Raw genomic sequence first — 18,998 nt, forward strand, 5'->3', positions numbered from 1 at the left:
TATCAGATCAATAAGTTTCCCGGCAAACATACCACTCTCAGTATGTGTTTATCTTAGGAGAGGCACCTCATCTCCTGCCAAGAACCCATTCTTTTGTCACAAGCTATGGTCCTGAAAAATAAATTCTCTTTCAACACCAGCTCCATAGCCATTGTCATCTTTGCATAATCAGATTCCTCTAAGGAAACCAAGCTAGCTATAATACTCCACCAATGTTATCTTTATTGCTGGTTATTAATGCCTTGCATTTCTTTTAAATACAGCAGAATTTTGCTTATTTTCAAGCCTTTCATAAGTTTTAACCCCTTTTTCTTCTGTTGAATAAGCCTCTTCTATAATCATAAAGCATTTGCACGTTCATAGAGGTCTTCCTGTGCGTATACTTCTCTGAAAACTGACCCGTATAGCAATCTAGAGTGTTATTACTTTGTTCGTGATAAGAAAATCCTATTTACTTAATGGTTAACTGTTTAGAAAATTCAGCGATTTTATAGCATCTAACAGCCTTAGTGTCCTCAGTATATTTTTGAGTCCTCTTCCCTAACCCTTTTCACATCATTTTTTACTATGATGTTGTTTAAGTATTTTCTCAGTGTTTATTATTATCATTCTTATTCTGTTGTTATTTTTTAGTATTTGGTAGTACTAGCTATACTTTGGCCCTAGATGTTGCCTTTTAGAAATCAGGTAGCCGTATGGTGTTGTGATCATGGTGTGTAGAATCTGTAGTAGTTCCTAGGAACCATCTGCAAACGCTCAGCCCCTGCCTGTTCCTGCCCAGGAGCGGAGGAGAAAGTGTTAACCCTTTGCCTGCTTGATTGCAGGAGGAATGCCAGCTCCTGAGCAGGCCTCATTGGTGGAGGAGGGGCAACCACAGACCCGCCAGGAAGCTGCCCCCACTGGCCCAGGCATGGAACCCGAGACCACAGCCACCACTATTCTAGCTTCCGTGAAGGAGCAGGTACATCCTCTGATTTTAGACTTTGCAATTAATTATTTCTTCAATGCCTTTAAAAATTAATCTTTGGATGTGTTTTCAATTTGTCTAACGTCCTTGACGCCTTCACGTTTTCTAATTATAAGGTGTTTACATCCCTGAATACATTGGGATGACTGGCAGGTAGAGCCGCTCCAGGTGCCAGTCAGAATCGGAACATGCAGGATACTTGTGCGTCTGCAAGTAAGGACAATATCGGTGGTCATCGGTGTCTCTTGTCTCGCTCACCTTGCAGAGTGTGTGCATGCACGCCAAGCTTCATAAAGCGTGTTTCACATCACTGACTTTTCTGTCAGGACTCTGGCAACTTGAGGCCTGTGATATCCTTAGATCTGTTGAACGTTTTAACATAGGTATTACATAGGGTTGTCTTGGTGATTTTTGGATAAAAGGCTCTATTTGTTGTGTTTGTCTGAATCAGAGTATACTCATTTTGTGAGCTAATGTTCTAAAACTTGTCACACTGTGCCAGTTTGCTTAAATGTCCTGTTTATGTTGATTTTTTTAAAGGCACTTAATACTATTTATCCTTCAAACCCAAGTAGCCTTCTAAATTAGATTTTTATCTGGTGGGCTTAGAGAAATTGGGATTACTGGTTTTAATTGTTTAAGATTTAAAAGCTTAGTAAGGTGAGTGTAAATGTAAAGCTCCAGGGAGACTTTTCTGCCCCCTCCCTCGAAAAACAAGCAAGCAGACAAAAAGTATATGCCCTCCATGAGGGTTATTTTGTTGGAGATAATCTAATAGTAAAATCCTCTTTTAAAATCTTATGATTAAGTGACTGGTCTTTTTTTCTCAAGAGATACAAGCTAGATGTTGAATGTAGTCTGGAATTATTTTTTGAAAAATCAGTATCAGCAGCTCAAATGACTAATGATGACAAAGAATGAAGGCGTGTTGAAAACTTCATTATTTTGCTGTTTGCTGTAACTTAAAGCTGAGTATGTGTATGAAAGATTGATCTAGAACTAGGAGATGTGTTTGCCATTAGAGCTGTACTTTCAATAAAAAAATGATTTCACAACTTACCCTCGTAGCAATATGTCAAAATATTTTTTCATTCCTCACAGAAATTTGAAGTTTTTAAACATTTCACAAACTAGGACTTTGAGAAGACACAAGAAAGTTAGTCAGTATTGTTTCTGTTTTCCACTAAACTATAGATTATCTAAGCTTCTGTCACCTTTAGGGAGGAAAAAAGGACTCTTTCTTCATAGTTGTTGAGATTTGACCCAAGGATCTATAAAATGAAAAGGCTCTGATTTATTTGTGGCTCTTAGATTATACTGTGTTTTGGTGAAACATGATGGTAAATTTATCAAAATGCCCAGAACTAACTTAAAACCAGAAACTGTGTTCAGTAGGCATAGCAACAGGAACTTTTGTGTTTGTACCTTGAAACCAGATAACCCTGCATGTTGAAGAAAATTGGAAACCTATCATGATTTTTGCCCTGTAATTCCTTGACGGCCTCAGATGACTTCAAAATTTTATCTTTTGGCAAAGAATAGTATTCTGAATGGATGTTTTGTGGGAGAAAGCAAAAGGGGTTCTGGTTTCTTGAGGTAACCAAAAAAAAAAATACAGATATTTGTTATTTGTTAGAATTATCATACGTCTCCCACTTTATTTAGTTAGTGGGAAGAGATACTCTTCTATTCTTGTTCTAAGAATTTGAGTCCATTAATATACATTTACAGTTTTCATTCTTAATTTCTTTTAAGATTGTCAGTGTTCATTACTCAGTACTTTAATCATTCAACCCAAGACACCATATCTATCTCTTGTTCCAAGATGTTTGCCTGATTTTAAATAGCTAACTCTAGTTCCCATAGGATTTTTGTGGTACCAGGCAAGATACTCTAATTTCTCCATAGTAAAAATTTCTTAGACTTTCCTGAAATATGTCACTCACTTTTGTCTGTCAAATGAGACAGAGCACAGAAAAGTTAGCTAGGAATAAGAAAGTTAATTACTATTACCTTATATATTTGATTTTAAAATACTAGTCATCATGTCAGTTCTTAGTTGCATTAGACTAAAATGGAATAGTTAATTTTAGATTATGTCCTTGGTCATGTTTTGTATCAAAAGAGCAATATTCTTGGGTGGGATGTATAATTATAGGAGAAAAAAAAAAGGGTGCCTCATTTTCATAGCCATGAGGTGATAGGATCAGCTCCGCTGATCTCAAAGAACAGACCTTGTTTGGTGGCAGCCATCTCTCAGGAAGGATGTTTCGTTCGGGTGCAGAGACCCCTTTAGTGCAAGGGGGGAAATGGCTGGGTTCCCATCATGGCTCTACTACTTACTGTGTGATCTTGGGAAAATTATTAACCTCTCTCTGCCTCAGTTTCTCATCTATAAAATGAGGATAATAATAGTTATTGAAAACATTAAATTAACCTGTGCAAAATTTTTATACTGCCTGGCACTTAGTAAATGCTCATAGTAAAGGCTAATATTACTGTTATCATCATCTCTGCATAAGAAGAAAATGCCCTCCTTAAGAGAAGCTGGTGGTTCTCCTTTTAAATATGTATCTATAGGGATTGAGTGACACTTCTTTCAGGACACTGATATGAAGACAGAAACTTTCTGCATATTGAGCCATGTTTATGTTGTGACAGTATTTACTTCTGCATGGCATTAAACTTTCCAAACTTCACCGTACTGGTCTCACCAGTTAAAACAGCTTTATGTATTTATTATAAGAAATGGAGCATGTGAAAATAAATTTTATTAACATGCTGATGTAGTACAGCCCCCAAACATAATGTCAAGACCCTTGGTTAAAGAAGTGGAAAGTAATATATTTCAACATGCAGCTGAATTTTGAGAGGAGGGAGTCTGTGTTCTTCTTGTAAATTACACCCAAGCCACTGAAATACCCCCCAGGTAATTCATGGTAAGTAGTAGGGAAGGGAAGCGACCAGTAGCAGTCTTGTTAACAAATCATTAGTCTGTTAATATCTGAAATTGGATTTAGGATGTCATAGGAACAATGAAATCTTCCTCTACTGGGCCACACTTTCCCTAGGATCCTCCCGTGCCGGAAGCTGTTCCTTATTTCTTGACAAAATGCTGAGATTCACATTCTCTCTCTTTTGTGAAGCGATGACCTTTCACATTGATGTCAGTCACATAGATGCATATATGTGCAGTTATAGAAAAAGTCCTTGCTCTTTTGCAGATAGAAAGAAGGAACCTACTTCTGTTCAAGTGCTACCTACCTCTTTCATGAAGCCATGTTCACCCCAGCCTGAAGTCACCTCTCTCCTGATCTTCTTTAGCACTTTATACCACAGCTGTGACTCTTATCATATGCTCCTTTGGATGATACAATAAAAACCTACCTAAGGATAGAGCTGTGTTTTATATGTTGCTTCACACACATGTTACAGGCCACTCCTTGCCTGGGCCCTTGAATATACTAGAGCTGCAATAAATGAGTGTTCAAGGAAGGAGTAGATAAATAATGCTGACTATCAGATCACTTTGTCACCAACTGGCTGTTTTGTGAGGATAATGGAATCTGTTGCCACATTCATAGAAACATTACTAAGCAAGAGAATCTCACAGACAGCACTTAGAAAACTAGTTACCCAGCTGTACATTTTTGTCTTTAAGACAATTTGAATTGCACTATATCCGTATTGATTTAGAAATTAAATCTGATCTCTGCATGGAGCAAAAATAAAAATTTTATTTCATATGGATGGTCAAGTAATGGCATAGGTGTTTTGTAAATACGAAATAAATTTATGTTCCATCTTCCATCTGTCTAACTTAGTTGAAAATTAAGTGTAGGGAAGGAAAGGATGTGGTTTATCTTGGTGATGTCACAAAATATCCACCAGCATCATGTATACCAGGTAATCACAAAAGAAATGCCGTTCAGTTAAGGATCATGCTTTAAGAGAAATAAAAAGCCCATGGGAATAACAAAGTAATGTGATCCTTGGACTGGAATGTAAAATTACAGGAAGTATGTTGAACTTAAGCTACCAGTTGGTTGTTGGCTGTAATCAGGATCATCGTTTGGCAGTTTCTACTGTTCAACTCGACTCCTAATGAAACTCCCGGAGTCCAAGATGAATATAGATGTTGGAAACACATTTTTTTGTATCCTGATAGTTTTCAGGCTAACTTGAGAATGATCTAGTGCCTAGCTTAACATCTTGTAAAAGAAATATGGCCAAATGCGGTGCCCTCAGAGAGCCTTGCCTCTTCCTGTGAAAACCTTAGACTAAAGTGATTGATTCGTCCTTGAAATGGACAGCACGCCTTTGGATACAGAGGAATTGGAATTTGATAAGACATTGACTCATCCAGAAATTCGCTGCCACCCCCTGCAACTTAGATGTGTCAGCATGCTAACTTCACAGGCTCAAGGAAGCAGTGAGCCAAGGGCCACGAGCAGGCTATTACTATCAACTGGGGAAGTATATAGTAGTCTTATAATTAATAGAATGTCATCCTGGATTGTAGAAACACTCTAAAAGACCATATGGCCAATCCTGGAGAGGGTTAAATACTTTTCATAGCTCTATAAAGGTGCAAGTTGATTTGCATTCTATAAAATCACACATAATATTGTAATATTTATTACACTCTTTCATCTTCTGTTGTAAAGTTTCTTGAATAATTGAGACCCCTATTTGAACTTGGCCTTATACTCCCTAGGTGCTCTAACTTCCATTGTTCTCCCACAAACCACACCCTCTTATTTTTGGTTTATGATTTAAGAAGTTTGGAATCCAGATTTAAGATTGAGGCCAATCCAGAGAGCATGAAATGGTAAGCAAAGAATAGATTTGGTAAAACATGCTGATTTTACTCCTACTCTGGTGAAGTCCTAAATTAGACACTGTGTGTAGTTCTTTTGTTACCTTTGATGAGTGAAAATTGCAATGTTCTTCACTTGTGAGGCTTTCAAAGAGAATACCACCTCTCAAGATAATATCTGACTTTGTGAAAATTACAATTCTACCTTCAGTGTGTCCATATTAATTTAAGTGATATTTAAATATCACAGAGTGAAATGAGAGTCATTAGAGATCCTTAATTTTTGAAGATAAAAAAGGAAATTTGGAGCCCAACTGTGTCCTGCTGATATTACTTCATTTTTACATGGATATGTTAGCTTCAGTAATTACACACCCTTTCCTGTATGGCAGAATGCCCAGAACTGAACAAATTCCAGTACAATTATTTACTTTATTTCTCTGAAACCGAAACAACTCAACTGTTGTACACCTGCCTTTGCAACTTCCTTTTATTTGGCCCCTAAGTTTATTTACAATGAAATAGTTCTCCCTGACACACCTCAACCACATGCAGAAGACAGAATTTTTACTTCAGCTGTAAACAAGCATAGTTTGTAGCTTAGCTAAAAGCACTGTACTGTAAGTACAATTCCTGAAACTTCACGTTTTTCCTTTTAGTAACTTAGTAATTTTTCCTCTTGGTAACTGAATTATTCTGGCAATTGTAATTATTGTGTAATGCATAGGGAAGTCTTCTGTGCCTGAACTGCGTCATCAAACACAAGGTAAGATTGGATCTTTTCTTAGTGACTTCTGTGGGATCATCAAATTTTACAGCTTTACCTCTTTAATATTATGGAAATCAGGTTCAAAATGAGGTCAAGTGGTAGAGGTCTTGTGACTGTCTTTGACCTGGATTCAAGAATTCTTAACACTGATGCTTGGTTCTCAAGAGATCAGTCCTTTTAAGTTGCATGTGACATGGTCAAAATTTAACGTTTCTCTTCCATGTGTTAATGATGTGTAGCGTGTCCCCCACTTCAAGTATCTCTGTGGTTAAACAATACAAAAGAGTATAGCCAACAGATTTATTCAGTATTTGAGTGTACAAAAAAAAAAATTGTCCTTAGATTGCCAAGTTAGCTAACAACAAGCATATACACTTTTACATCTGCTCATGTTTTCCAGTAGTCTGATGAATGATCAACTGGACCTGTGAGCACAGTTCCCAGGCTTACCTATCCCAGGCATACATTTTGAATAACTGAGTTTCTGTTCTATTTGATTCCATTGGAGACATCTTTTTAGGTGTATTGACACTATAGGTGGTTTGTTTTATTTTACTTTGTTTTTCTTGAAGAGCTCTTAAATTCCAGGAATTTGAGCAGATTCTGTCTGGCTCTTCACATATAGCTGAATTACACTTGCAGACATGGAATGCATAGTAGGTGCCCCCAAAGTATTTATTGGGTAAATGAACTGAGAATGTAAAAATGCTTACTATCCCACTGTAGTTGTTTTACACTTGCTTTTAACTAGATGAAAAATATTGATTGAAAGCCTACTGTGAGCAAAGACTGCCCAGGAAAGAGGTGGGAGGGATGGTAAGGAGACCTATAAAGATGGTCTGTTTCATACAGTTTCTACCCTCAGAAGAATGCAGTCACAAACCTTATTGTATATTTTTATGTGTGGTAATTGGCACATAATGAATATTCATTAATTGGAACCACAAAATCCAGGAATATATGTACTTTTGCCCCCTATTTTAGTTAAGCAGCCTATAGATATGTATTGTATTATGTCAGTTTTATGTAAATTTGTTAATTTAGGCATTATTAACTTTAATTTTTACCACTGAATTAGCTTTACCTTTGGTTAACATTTGAAAGCAATAGAATATTTTTCCTTTATTAACACTTAAAGTCAATCCCGACTTTGCATGTTTAAAACAATAATTTCCTTTTCAGTTGAATAACTCAGTTCACAATTCCTGTTCAGAGTTAAATTATGAATATATGGAATAATTTTTCCCCTGTATGTGCAAACTATATGCTACTAAATGTGAAATGAGTGACTGCTGAGTTGATGAGATTAAATGGGTGACAGGATTATTCAGTGTTGAATTCTCTATGCTGCATGATTGTTTTTCTTTTTAGAGTCACTTCTGGAGACAAAAATACTTCAGAAACATACTTTTTCCCTCAGGAATAACCCTAAAGTTACTCCATAGCTATAGTGAAACAGCCTGTCTTCATGTTTATGTTCTCAGTTTCTAAATTGCCGTTTTTGTTACTTTTGCAGAAAGGGATCCATACGGTCTTACTGCATCTGTTTTTATTTTATGCGTGTATTCTTTCCAGTGATCGGATCTACTTGTACCTCAGCAAAGTGATTTAGGTTTTGATTATTTCATTTTAGTCATTCCTAAGAAAAATTATTTAAAATGTAAAGTTCTTTTCAAGTAATGGAAAGATAAATCTATGCCTTAGCTTATAGAATCTTAAGAGTTTTTATGTGCTGAAACCTTAATAATATAGGGATTGAAAATAATAGAAACACTCTGCAAGCAAATTGAAAGAACACATTATTGAAACATGAAGATAAATGCATGTTATAAAGTTAAATTCTATATAAATCATATTTCAGATATGAAAATGGCTATCATAAATTGAAAGGTAATTTTCTTAGAATTGAAATCTCTTGGCTCTTGAAAGAAAATTTAATTTTCCTTTAAAAATTGGAGACCTAGTCATTTCAAATTTGTATTTTAATTTGTAGACCTTTACATATGAAAATTCCTATAAAGCAGCACGACATCAGAAAAGTATTCATCATGTGGTATTATCTACTGTAATAGGCATATGTCTGATTTATAAGTTTTCCTAAAATCATTCCTAAAGCTTAAATCAAGATAAAAGTCCTCAGCCACTGCATATGGCCTTCTAATAAGCTATTCTGGGGGAATCAATTCGTACTATTTCCTCTATATTTAGCATCTCTGCATCTGTTATTCCTTTACAAATTGCATCAAAAGTTGAGATAAACCATCATTTCTCCCCTTGGCAAAATATTTTCATAAATTGTTTTACTAATAAAAGAGTAAACCTGTCTTGCCCAAGTCCAGAATAAATTGGCACCTCCTTTTTTCACTCATGACCTTAGCTACCTCATATGTTTCTTGCTTAAAAGCAACAGTTGTTGGAAGAGGGCAAGCTTACTGGAGCTTTTCTCTTGCACCCATTTTCTCATTTGTTTCTTAATAAGGTGAATATTGTTTTTTTTCTGTAATGTAAACAGTGAACAGCAGGATCTTGATTTTTCTTTTAGTTAGCAAAGTATAATGAAAAAGTGAATTCTTATTATTTTGTGGAAAAATATCATAGTAATTGCTGCTGTTGGCATTATTCTCAGCAGATTGATTAGAAGATTTGATGGTCTGTAGGTAAGAATATGAAATTTATATTTGTATAGCTGTGGATACTGAACAGAATGCTCTTTCACTTAGTTTATTTGATCTGCACTATAGAATAGGGAAAACATTTTATTCATGCAAAATATTTTATGCATGCAAAACTTGTATTTGGTTGAATTTCTTTTTTAAATTTTGTAACCCTTGATAAAACTTCTTTTGAGTTCCCATTAAAAACCCTGAAGACACTCACCCTATTGTCAGAGTTGGAGAGGAGTTCTACTATAAGGACAATCGAACAGGATTGAGAAGACTGGTCAGTGGATTATCTATGCTAGGTCTTCCATTATAAGGACAAAGACCCTACATTGCTTTTATTGGGCTGCCAGCTTTTTGATACAACCAGATTGCTGTCTCTTCTCTCTCTACCACCACCCCCACCACTACTACTACCAGAAGCAAATGAAAAATTTTAGAAAAGATTTTAATTAAAAACTTGAATTATGCAGATAGTTATTATTATTACCCCCATTTACAAATGGGAAAATGGAAACTCAGGAAAAGTTGAGTAAGTTGCCCACACTTACACAATTAATAAATAGGGCATCTGGTATTCATATCCAGGCAGTTACAGTCTAGAGATGCATACTAAACAGTTAAAATCTACAGTGGAGTCAATAGAGAAAACTGGATACAGAAGAAAATCGAATCACTGATGTTGATAAGATTATTTGAGAAGTTATCTTGGAATATGGAGGAAAAGAACAAAAAGGATATGATAGATGTCACTAGACATGGAGACTGTAGAGGATAAATCTAACATAGCATTGTGGATGTTCCTGAGAAATATTTTAGAATAACTGGAGCAGAAGCAATACTTAAATATAATTTTAAAACAGATTTTCTAAGCATAAAATAAAGTCCTGAGTATACAGATTTGAAGGGGTCAGCATATTACAGGCATCACCTATGGAAAAGAGACCTGTGTAGGAATAACTTTGACAAAATTTTGTATTTACAAAGATAAAGGGGGAAAAAGACTCTACAAGAATGCAGATAAAACAAATAGTTTATCTGCAAAAGATAAAATCAGACTGACATATAGCTATAGCTTGGTGTAGAGCATTGTATTTAGAGTATTGAGGGGAAAAAAATGCTTATAGTCCAAGAGGTTTATACCCAGCTAAATTGTCTTCCATGTGTGAAGAATGAAAAAGATACTCTCAGACATTCAACTCATGTTGAATGTGTTGAACTCATGAAATGTGTTCACTCTTGTACCCTGGTACCCTTCACTAGTTGAAGATGTGTTCCCTTCAGAGAGTAATCAAATTTAAGACTCAAGAATGAGAAATTTATGGTATAAAGGAACTAGTGCATCATCTCTTACTCAATTAAGATTCCAAACCAGGAATCAAGGGTTATTATGTGCTATCAGTTAGATTTTGCAGTTCTTCTCCAGTGCTTTCCTGCTTCTCATGGTCCCCAATCTATATACTCCTTCAGGTAGTTCAGATGGATATGTTACTCTGGTGACTGTCCCTATTAGCCATTGGTACTATTTTGATTCACTCCTGATAACAGTAGGTAAACTGCTTACATATTTTAGATACTCCACAGGGAGAATGCCCAGTCAATGTAGGGTATCATTTAGACATTTAGTGGCGTTTTTCATTGTCCCAGCGCTTAAAATGTTTTGCCACCTATAAACTTATATTGAATGTTTTGAGTCATGGTTTGTTGGCTTATTGGATCTGCACAGACAAAAAGAAAAAGAAAAAAAAAAGAAATCTTCAGTTTGAGCTGGGAACAAATTCCTATACATGTTTTTATCTTTGTTGGATCTATGCGTGCTTTAATTGTGTTTAAAACATCAGTGTTGGTAATATCATCTTAGTTATGTTAAGATATATATTCACTTAGAAAAGTCTTGTAAGGAAATTCCCAAAGGTATTCTGGACTATGAAGAATAGAACTGTTTCCTTAGCACAGGACAAGGTAAGCAACAGGAGTTTAGTAGGTACCTATCAAATGAGTGAATAAAGTGAATGCAATCTGTGCAGAGTAATTAGAAATGAGAAAGGAAAAACAGGGAAGGGAGGTATTTGACATTAACAGACAGTTGACAAAAGAAGGGATATAAATAACTAAGGTACATATGAAATAATATTTTTAGCTCACTAGTAATTGCAGAAATACATATTAAAATAATGAGACTATATCTGCCTTTCATATTGGCAACAGTTAAAGATTAAAACGGTGTGAGCATAGTGATGTTAGGGATTTCATGCAGTATCAGTGAGAGTAAATTGGCACAACCATTTTGGAAACCACTTTGGTCCAATAATTCCAATTCTAGGTGTCCAGTCTAAGGAAATAGTAAATGTTAACACAAAAATATTAGTCATAGTGATGTTTATAACATCTAAAAATTGGCAACAACTTGATTGTCCAATACGAGTAGAATGATTGCGTAACAGTAGTACACAAATATGATGGGCTTTACACAGCTTAAAAATCACACTTCTAAAGAATTTTTAATGACAGGAAAACTTAACAATACAAAGGAAAAAATAAGGCATCTAACCATATATGTACAAATTTGCTATAGAAATAAATGCATATTTGTGTGTGTGTGTATACACACATACACACACACACACAAATGCATGTGCACTCATTAATAAAAACAAGAGACACTCCTAAATGTTGAGTAAGTATCTTCAGGCTTTCTCCCTTGTATTTTGCAAATTTCCTTACAAAAATCATGTAACGCTTAATAAAAATTCTAAAGCCATAAAATAATGTGACTGAGGTTTTTGGAGTTTTCAAAAAGATAATAATAAAAGGTTACCGTAGACTAAGGTTGACACAGAAGGAAAGGAAAGAAGTAAGTGTATATAAGTTACAAGATGTGGAAAATTTGTCAGATGACTCATGGTTGAAATGGAAAATTTATCATGGCTGTGATGGCAGTCTTCAGACAGGGTATCATGGCACAGTGGTTAAGAGTAGGAGCTCCCATGACTACCCCTGGCTATGCCGTGTGACTTTGAGCAGGTGACTTCAGATGGAGGCTTCTGTGTCTTCATTTGTAAAATGAGGATAATGGTTCCAATCTTACTAAAATAGTGAGTACTCAGTAAAGGTTCACTGCAGTTGTTATCTCTGAGATGATACGTAGAAAGCTTGTGGAAGCATTATGTTCTAGCCCGGGGCCACTTAGGAAGGACCTGCATCCAAACTGAAGAATACTCAAAGGCAAGGGCCGAGGCTGAGACCTGGCCCACTGAAGGGGTTCCATCCAGAGGACCAGGCAGAGGTTATATGCCTTAGGGCCCTTATGGCGTAATGCCGACGAAGCTGATGGGAGGAGCCAACATCTGTCTGGACCCGTGGAGATATGGTTGTGTCATCTTACAGTGATTCTGCAAATCCAACTCTTTGCAGATATCTTTACATAGTATATTCAGAAGTCTAGTTAAGAGATTGCTCAGATATATCTTTACCAGTTGCCTTGGAGGGCTTTTCTACAAAGTATCATTAAGTAAGAAAAGGAAGATGCAGAGAAGTGTACCAAACACCCATTTTTTTGGATTGCCCCACTGCAGGATATAAACTCCAAGGATGCTTTCCACTATATTCCAGAGCTTAGAGTAGTGTCTGGTACTAATCAGCTCTCAGTACTTGTTGAAAATACATTTGTTGAAAATGTTTGTGTATTCATGGAAAATAAGTAGGGAACAAAACACAAACATACTGGTGCACATCAAACTCACATTCATTACCTAGGGATGGTGAGGGAGGAAGTAAGAAGCCCCTTCCCCCAAAAACAGAGTAGGAGGGGGATATAGATCCAAAGTAAAAAAAAATAAAGTTTCCTCATGACACGTGTATGAAAGTTTATAGCTGACCACTTTTTCCCTTCCATTAGAAAAATCAATTCTGCCCAAAAGTGATAGTCATAAGAGATTTGTTCAAAAATGGATGTTTGTTTCTAAAGTGAAACGGTGGTCCTCGCATCTTAACCAGGACCACACCACACTTGGGCTTCCTTTGCTTGTGCAGACATCCGCCTCTCCAACCCCACAGCCTAGTAACAGCAGACTGACTACTTCTCAAAATGATGTCACTCTTTTGGGGGTGGGAAGCGAAGCATCTGTACTGACATGATTATATTTTCCAGCTTTTAAGTGCTTCCAGCAATATTTCATATTTCATTGAAAATGTAGCTTTAGCGAGTCGTGTCTAAGCCTGAAGAAACACTGGTGGTTTTACAAAGAAGTTGAGAGTTTGTCACTGCTGTGATGGCGCATACCTCTAATCCATTCTTGCCTTCCATAACCTGGATGCAATCCAAACCCAGTTGTATCCACTCTGACTGATTTATTTGAACTGGCAGAGCTTACGTCGGTAGACTCTAAATGTTCCCTTATGATATATTCCTACACAGAAGGAAGTAAATGTAGTAACTAGGACTGTCTTATTTTATGACTAGAACTATGCAAAATATATGGAGCCATTTCAGTACAATACTTGTATCTGGAAAATAACATCCCAGCTTCAAAATCCTTTATCCCAGGCGGACTAGAAATGCACAACAAAATAGAGTAGATTGACCACAAAATATCGCAAAGTACAAGATCCCGTTTGTATTCTGTGACTGTTTTAGCTAGCATTTTGACCGCCCGAAATAGGTTTTTAAACATCTTGAGAAAATCATGTTCCCAAGTACAGGTTTTGATTCCCGTAGCAGATTAGTACTGGCAAGTTGGAAGGTCAAGCACCCTTACAGCTCAGAAAAATGTCAAATGGCCACCTGAGAGCCAGGTGGGGAAGGGCGTCACCCAGGAGAACTGAGCCAAAGAAGCCCAGCTCTCTCCCTTTCCCTTCAGCTGGATGGTCTGGAGGGCGCTGCTGGGCAGGCCAGTCATGGTCAGCCCTTCAGCCAGGGCATCCTCACAGCCAGCCAGCCAGCCAGCCCCTGGGACCCTCTAGAAGAGGCACACAGAGCCCTGGGGGGCTACAGTTTGTCCTGAGGACATCACTGTACCATAGTGAATATTTTTAAATGTTAGGCTTGTTTACTATTTATGGTAATAATCTGATAATCCTACCTCATCAGTGAACTCTTACAGAGTTTCACTGTACTCTTGTAAAGAATTCAGTAGTTTCTTGGTAGAATGGGAAGAATGTAGACATTGATGTCAAGCCGACCTGGGTTCAAATCCAGACTCCCACAAAGAGCTTCATGCTATTGGGCAAGCCCCTCAACCTCTCATAGCCTGTTTCCTCTGTAAAGTTGCAACAATGCCCAGTTTGTAGGTTATAGGTCATATATTTTAAAATGCTAATAAATGCTTGGTACTTAATAGGTGGTCAAGCCCCTATTTAGAAGCAGAGCTGTCTCAGGTGTTTCATGAATATTGAAGTTTTCTGTCTTTGGGGTTTTAGTGATAAAACTGGCATTCAGATCTAATTGCCCCTGAAATGGCCATAGCAAAATGAAGCCACCCACCAGTGTTGAGTGTTGTTTACTCTATTGCTCTTTGTTTCCTGCAGAGCATTAAGTTTATTTTTCATCTTCATCTACCAGAAATCTTTAATTCCCAATCTTTCAGTTTTGTTCGGTGAGTTGAGAAAATCCCACACCCACCTCCTTTTTCTTCTTTTTTTTTTTTTTAAATTTAATTTAATTAATTTACTTATTTTTGGCTGTGTTGGGTTTTCGTTTCTGTGCGAGGGCTTTCTCTAGTTGTGGCAAGCGGGAGCCACTCTTCATCGCGGTGCGCGGGCCTCTCACTATCGCGGCCTCTCTTGTTGCGGAGCACAGGCTCCAGACGCGCAGGCTCAGTAGCTGTGGCTCACGGGCCCAGTTGCTCCGTGGCATGTGGGATCTTCCCAGACCAGGGCTCGAACCCGTGTCCCCTGCATTAGCAGGCAGATTCTCAACCACTGCGCCACCAGGGAAGCCCTCCTTTTTCTTCTTAAAGGCTGCCTTAGGACTCTTCCTTACCTGAAATGCATTTGAACATTCTGCAGTCCAAAATAATGTAGTATGATTATTCTGAAAGAGCTCTCTGCTGGATCCGAGAAGCCATTAATTGTTTTGAGAATATGAGCCATGGCGGCTTGAAGCGACAGATTCTGACTCAGTGCAGGATGTCGCGCTGAAGCAACCTGGTGTGCTTCAGATCCTGCAGCCGTCACGGCGGGGTGGGCAGTGCTCTGTTTTGAACCCCAACCCCTTAAAGGAGATTTTCAAACCATCCTATTGCAAACAATCCACTCATTTCCTTAAATAAGTTCATGAAAAGGAATTATTTCTTGAACAATTTTAATATTTTCAATTTTAAATATTAGGCCCCAAGTGGTCCGTAATATATATTGTATTAAGTAAGCCCTTATTTATCTGTAAGACATGTCTAGAATTCCTATCAAACAGATGTCAGAGATGAGACTCTAATAGGAAATAGCAATTCCTGACTTGCTTTTGTTACTTGGTGCTAAGAAACAGTGCTCTGATGCTATGGCAGTTAGTGAGTATCTGTATCAGGCACAAATTATTGACAGTTCTTAGTTATTGTTCACATTTATTGAGTACCAGTGTGCATGACACTGACTCACATACTTTGTATGTGTCACCTCATGTAATCCTCACAGCAGTTCTAAAAGTCTGTCGCTATTATTATCCCCATTTTACAGATGAAGCAGCTGAGGCTTAGAGAGTTTGTGAAACTTAAGTCTACCAGAGTGTAGACACCATCGTCCATAGCAGAAGCCCTTGTTCCTAGAATGGGGCCTGCTGCATAATAGACACTCAACTGATATATGTTGGATGACTGAACTTCCTCAAGTTCACACATCTGGTCAGAATCCAGGGATTGACAAAGGATTTAATTCCAGGGGACTCTCAGACGCCAAAGCCTCTAGCTTAAACTTGTGTCATTTTCCTGCCCCTCCCCTCCTTCAATCGGCCCTGTATTAGACAGTTTCAGAGAAACAGAGGACAGGATTCCCGCCCTCTAGATGCATAATCCAATGAAGATGCTTACAACCCAGTAAAGATGTTCAGAATATGCTTGCTAAGCTTCAAAATAGGAGTTGAGGCAACTAGGCACTAAAACACTCAGCTCTGCCATAAATATGTGTTAATTGGGCTTCAGGCTTAGCCGCTGTAAACAATGAGACATCAAAATATCATGGCTTAAACAAGATAGAAATATATTTCTCTCTCATGAAACGTTCCAGAGAGTAGTGGTCCAGAGCTGCCAAGGCAGTGTTGCTGCATAGTTGCTGTGTCTGGGTGTCAGGCAGCTCCCAGTTCTCATTAGGTCCTGCCAGGAGGGAGGGAGGGATGGAGAGCCAGGGGAACAGATGCATTCCTTTTTGGAGGGCGTGGTCTAAAGAGGCTTGTTCCTCTTAGGCATTGAACTGCGTGAACTGGGTCGTTTGGCCACAGTGAGCTGCCCCAAAGGCTGGAAATGCAGGCTCCAGCTGAACAGCCATGGGTTCGGATAAAATGATTATCAACAAACAGCAGTTTCTGCCACAGTCTACTTGGGAAGCGTGTGGGTGCCCTGGCACCTGGGCCTCGTTACTCCTCTGCCGTCTTTTCTACCTGCCTTACTCTACCCTCCTTTTGATTAGCGCTAGGCTGGGCTGAGCTGTAGTGGATGTTCATGGTGGTCCAGAAAGGAACAGTATCAGAATCACTATACTGATTTTTATATTCTCTGTTTAACATTTGTAAATAAGAAGTGCTGTGGAGGATAGACCAAAATTTTATTTCCTTGCGTTCCTTTTTTTAGAATTTATTTTATTGGCATATAGTTGATTTACAATGTTGTGTTAATTTCTGCCGTGCAGCAAAGTGATCCGTATACATATATATATATATATATGTACATTCTTTTTCATATTCTTTTCCATTATGGTTTATCAGAGGATATTGAATATAGTTCCCTGTGCTATGTATACTAGTGTATATCTGCTAATCTCAAACTCCCAGTCCATCCTTCCCCCACCTCCCCTCCCCCCTTGGCAACCACAAGCCTGTTCTCTTATGTCTGTGAGTCTGTTTCTGTTTTGTAAATAAGTTCATTTATATCATGTTTTTGAATTCCACACATAAGTGATATCATATGGTATTTGTCTTTCTCTTTCTGACTTACTTCGCTTAATGGGATAATCTCTAGGTCCATCCACGTTGCTGCAGATGGCATTATTTCATTCTTTTTCATGGCTAAGTAGTATTCCATTGTATATATATGTACCACATCTTCTTTATCCATTCATCTGTCAGTAGGCATTTAGGTTGTTTCCATGTCTTGGCTATTGTGAATAGTGCTGCTATGAATATAGGGGTGCATGTGTCTTTCTGAAATATAGTTTTGTTCAGATATATGCCCAGAAGTGGAATTGCTGGATCATGTGGGAACTCTAGTTTTGTGAGGGACCTCCATACTGTTCTCCATAGTGGCTGCACCAATTTACATTCCCACACAGTCTATGAGGGTTCCCTTTTCTCCACACTTTCTCTAGCATTTGTTATTTGTAGATTTTTTTTAATGATGGCCATTCTGACCTGTGTGAGGTGATACCTCGTAGTTTTGATTTGCATTTCTCTAATAATTAGCAATGATGAGTATCTTTTCATGTGTCTGTTGGCCATCTGTATGTCCTTGGAGAAATGTCTATTTAGGTCTTCTGCCCATTTTTCGATTGAGTTGTTTTGCTGTTGAGTTTGATTTCCTTGCATTCTCAGTAAGTTTCTATCTTTAAATGCTTTTTTAAGTTTGTTTCCCCTTTAAGCCTAAATATGCCAATTTTTGAAACCCTGTTAATATTGCTTAAATTTTTAAAAATCTTCATTGAACTTTTCATGCTATTGCCATCTTGTAAAAGAGTAGTAGAAATTGCCAAATATGCCTAGTATGAGTAATTAATGTTGCTATGAGATCCTAAATGTTGCATTTCTATTTCTTTACTTCTCTGTTTCTGCATTTGGAAAAATTATACTACCCCAGGGTCTTAAATTTAAATGTATTTTTATAATGTCATCAGGTTTCTCTCCAGAGTTATAGTTGTCAGCATTTTCCCCCTATTACCTGAAAGCTTCTTCCCCTGCAGTTTATAATTGGAAATGAGTAAATTTCAAAGTGTAATCTCAACGAAAACATTCCTTTTTTAGGAAAACAAAAGAAGTTTTCTAATTCAAACATTTTGATCCATAAGAGTAAGAAACTTTTCATTCTCAGTACCTAGAACAATGCCCAGCATGTAAGTACAGTACTCAAATACTTGTTGACTAAATCATATTTAACTTTTTAAATTAAAAAAATTTCCCATTTTTAATCTGTATGCTTAGATTAAAAAACTGCAAAATTACATACTTAAAGTGTTTTGACTATAGCAACTACCCCCCAAATACCCAATGTATTCACATACAGCACATGCACACACACACGTATGCACACCTGTGTGCATGTATACACATGCATTTGTTTGGAGGTCAGGCCACTGGCAACTTCAGCCCTTTGAAACATACTAAAAATTACCATGAAAATGGCTTTAGGCCCTCACCCTCAACCTTATTCCCTCTAGTTTACAACATATAATTTGGTCGTCACTGTATTTTTGTAGAATATGTTTTGGATGTACAAATTTAGCCAAGGAGTTGCAGGGCAGGGAGGTGAGGAGAGGGACCAGAGGGCAGGAAAGAGAAAGGATGGAGATCAAAATTCCAAGAGGAACTGTGACAGCACCAGGTGACATTCCTACATCAGGGAAGGAGACAGGACAGCTGATGGGCAGGCT

General features: G+C 37.6%; 1 protein-coding gene across 13 annotated transcripts in view; it reads left to right on the forward strand.

Annotated features, from left to right (window-relative positions):
• PKP4 (plakophilin 4) overlaps positions 1-18,998 on the forward strand; it is a 246,075-nt gene that overhangs the window by 75,661 nt on the left and 151,416 nt on the right. For 9 of the 13 annotated variants that reach the window (XM_036857416.1, XM_036857429.1, XM_036857422.1 and 6 more), the window contains exon 2: positions 825-961. The exons of 1 other annotated variant lie outside the window; for it this stretch is intronic. In XM_036857416.1, coding sequence (XP_036713311.1) covers positions 830-961 — 132 coding nt within the window. In that variant the 5' untranslated portion in view covers positions 825-829. Of the gene's footprint in view, positions 1-824; positions 962-1,083; positions 1,181-18,998 lie in introns of those variants that run through there. 3 more of the 13 variants (XM_036857425.1, XM_036857424.1, XM_036857428.1) reach the window with 3 other exon arrangements.

This window comes from Balaenoptera musculus, chromosome 7, assembly GCF_009873245.2.
Source record: "Balaenoptera musculus isolate JJ_BM4_2016_0621 chromosome 7, mBalMus1.pri.v3, whole genome shotgun sequence".
Lineage (NCBI taxonomy): Eukaryota > Metazoa > Chordata > Mammalia > Artiodactyla > Balaenopteridae > Balaenoptera > Balaenoptera musculus.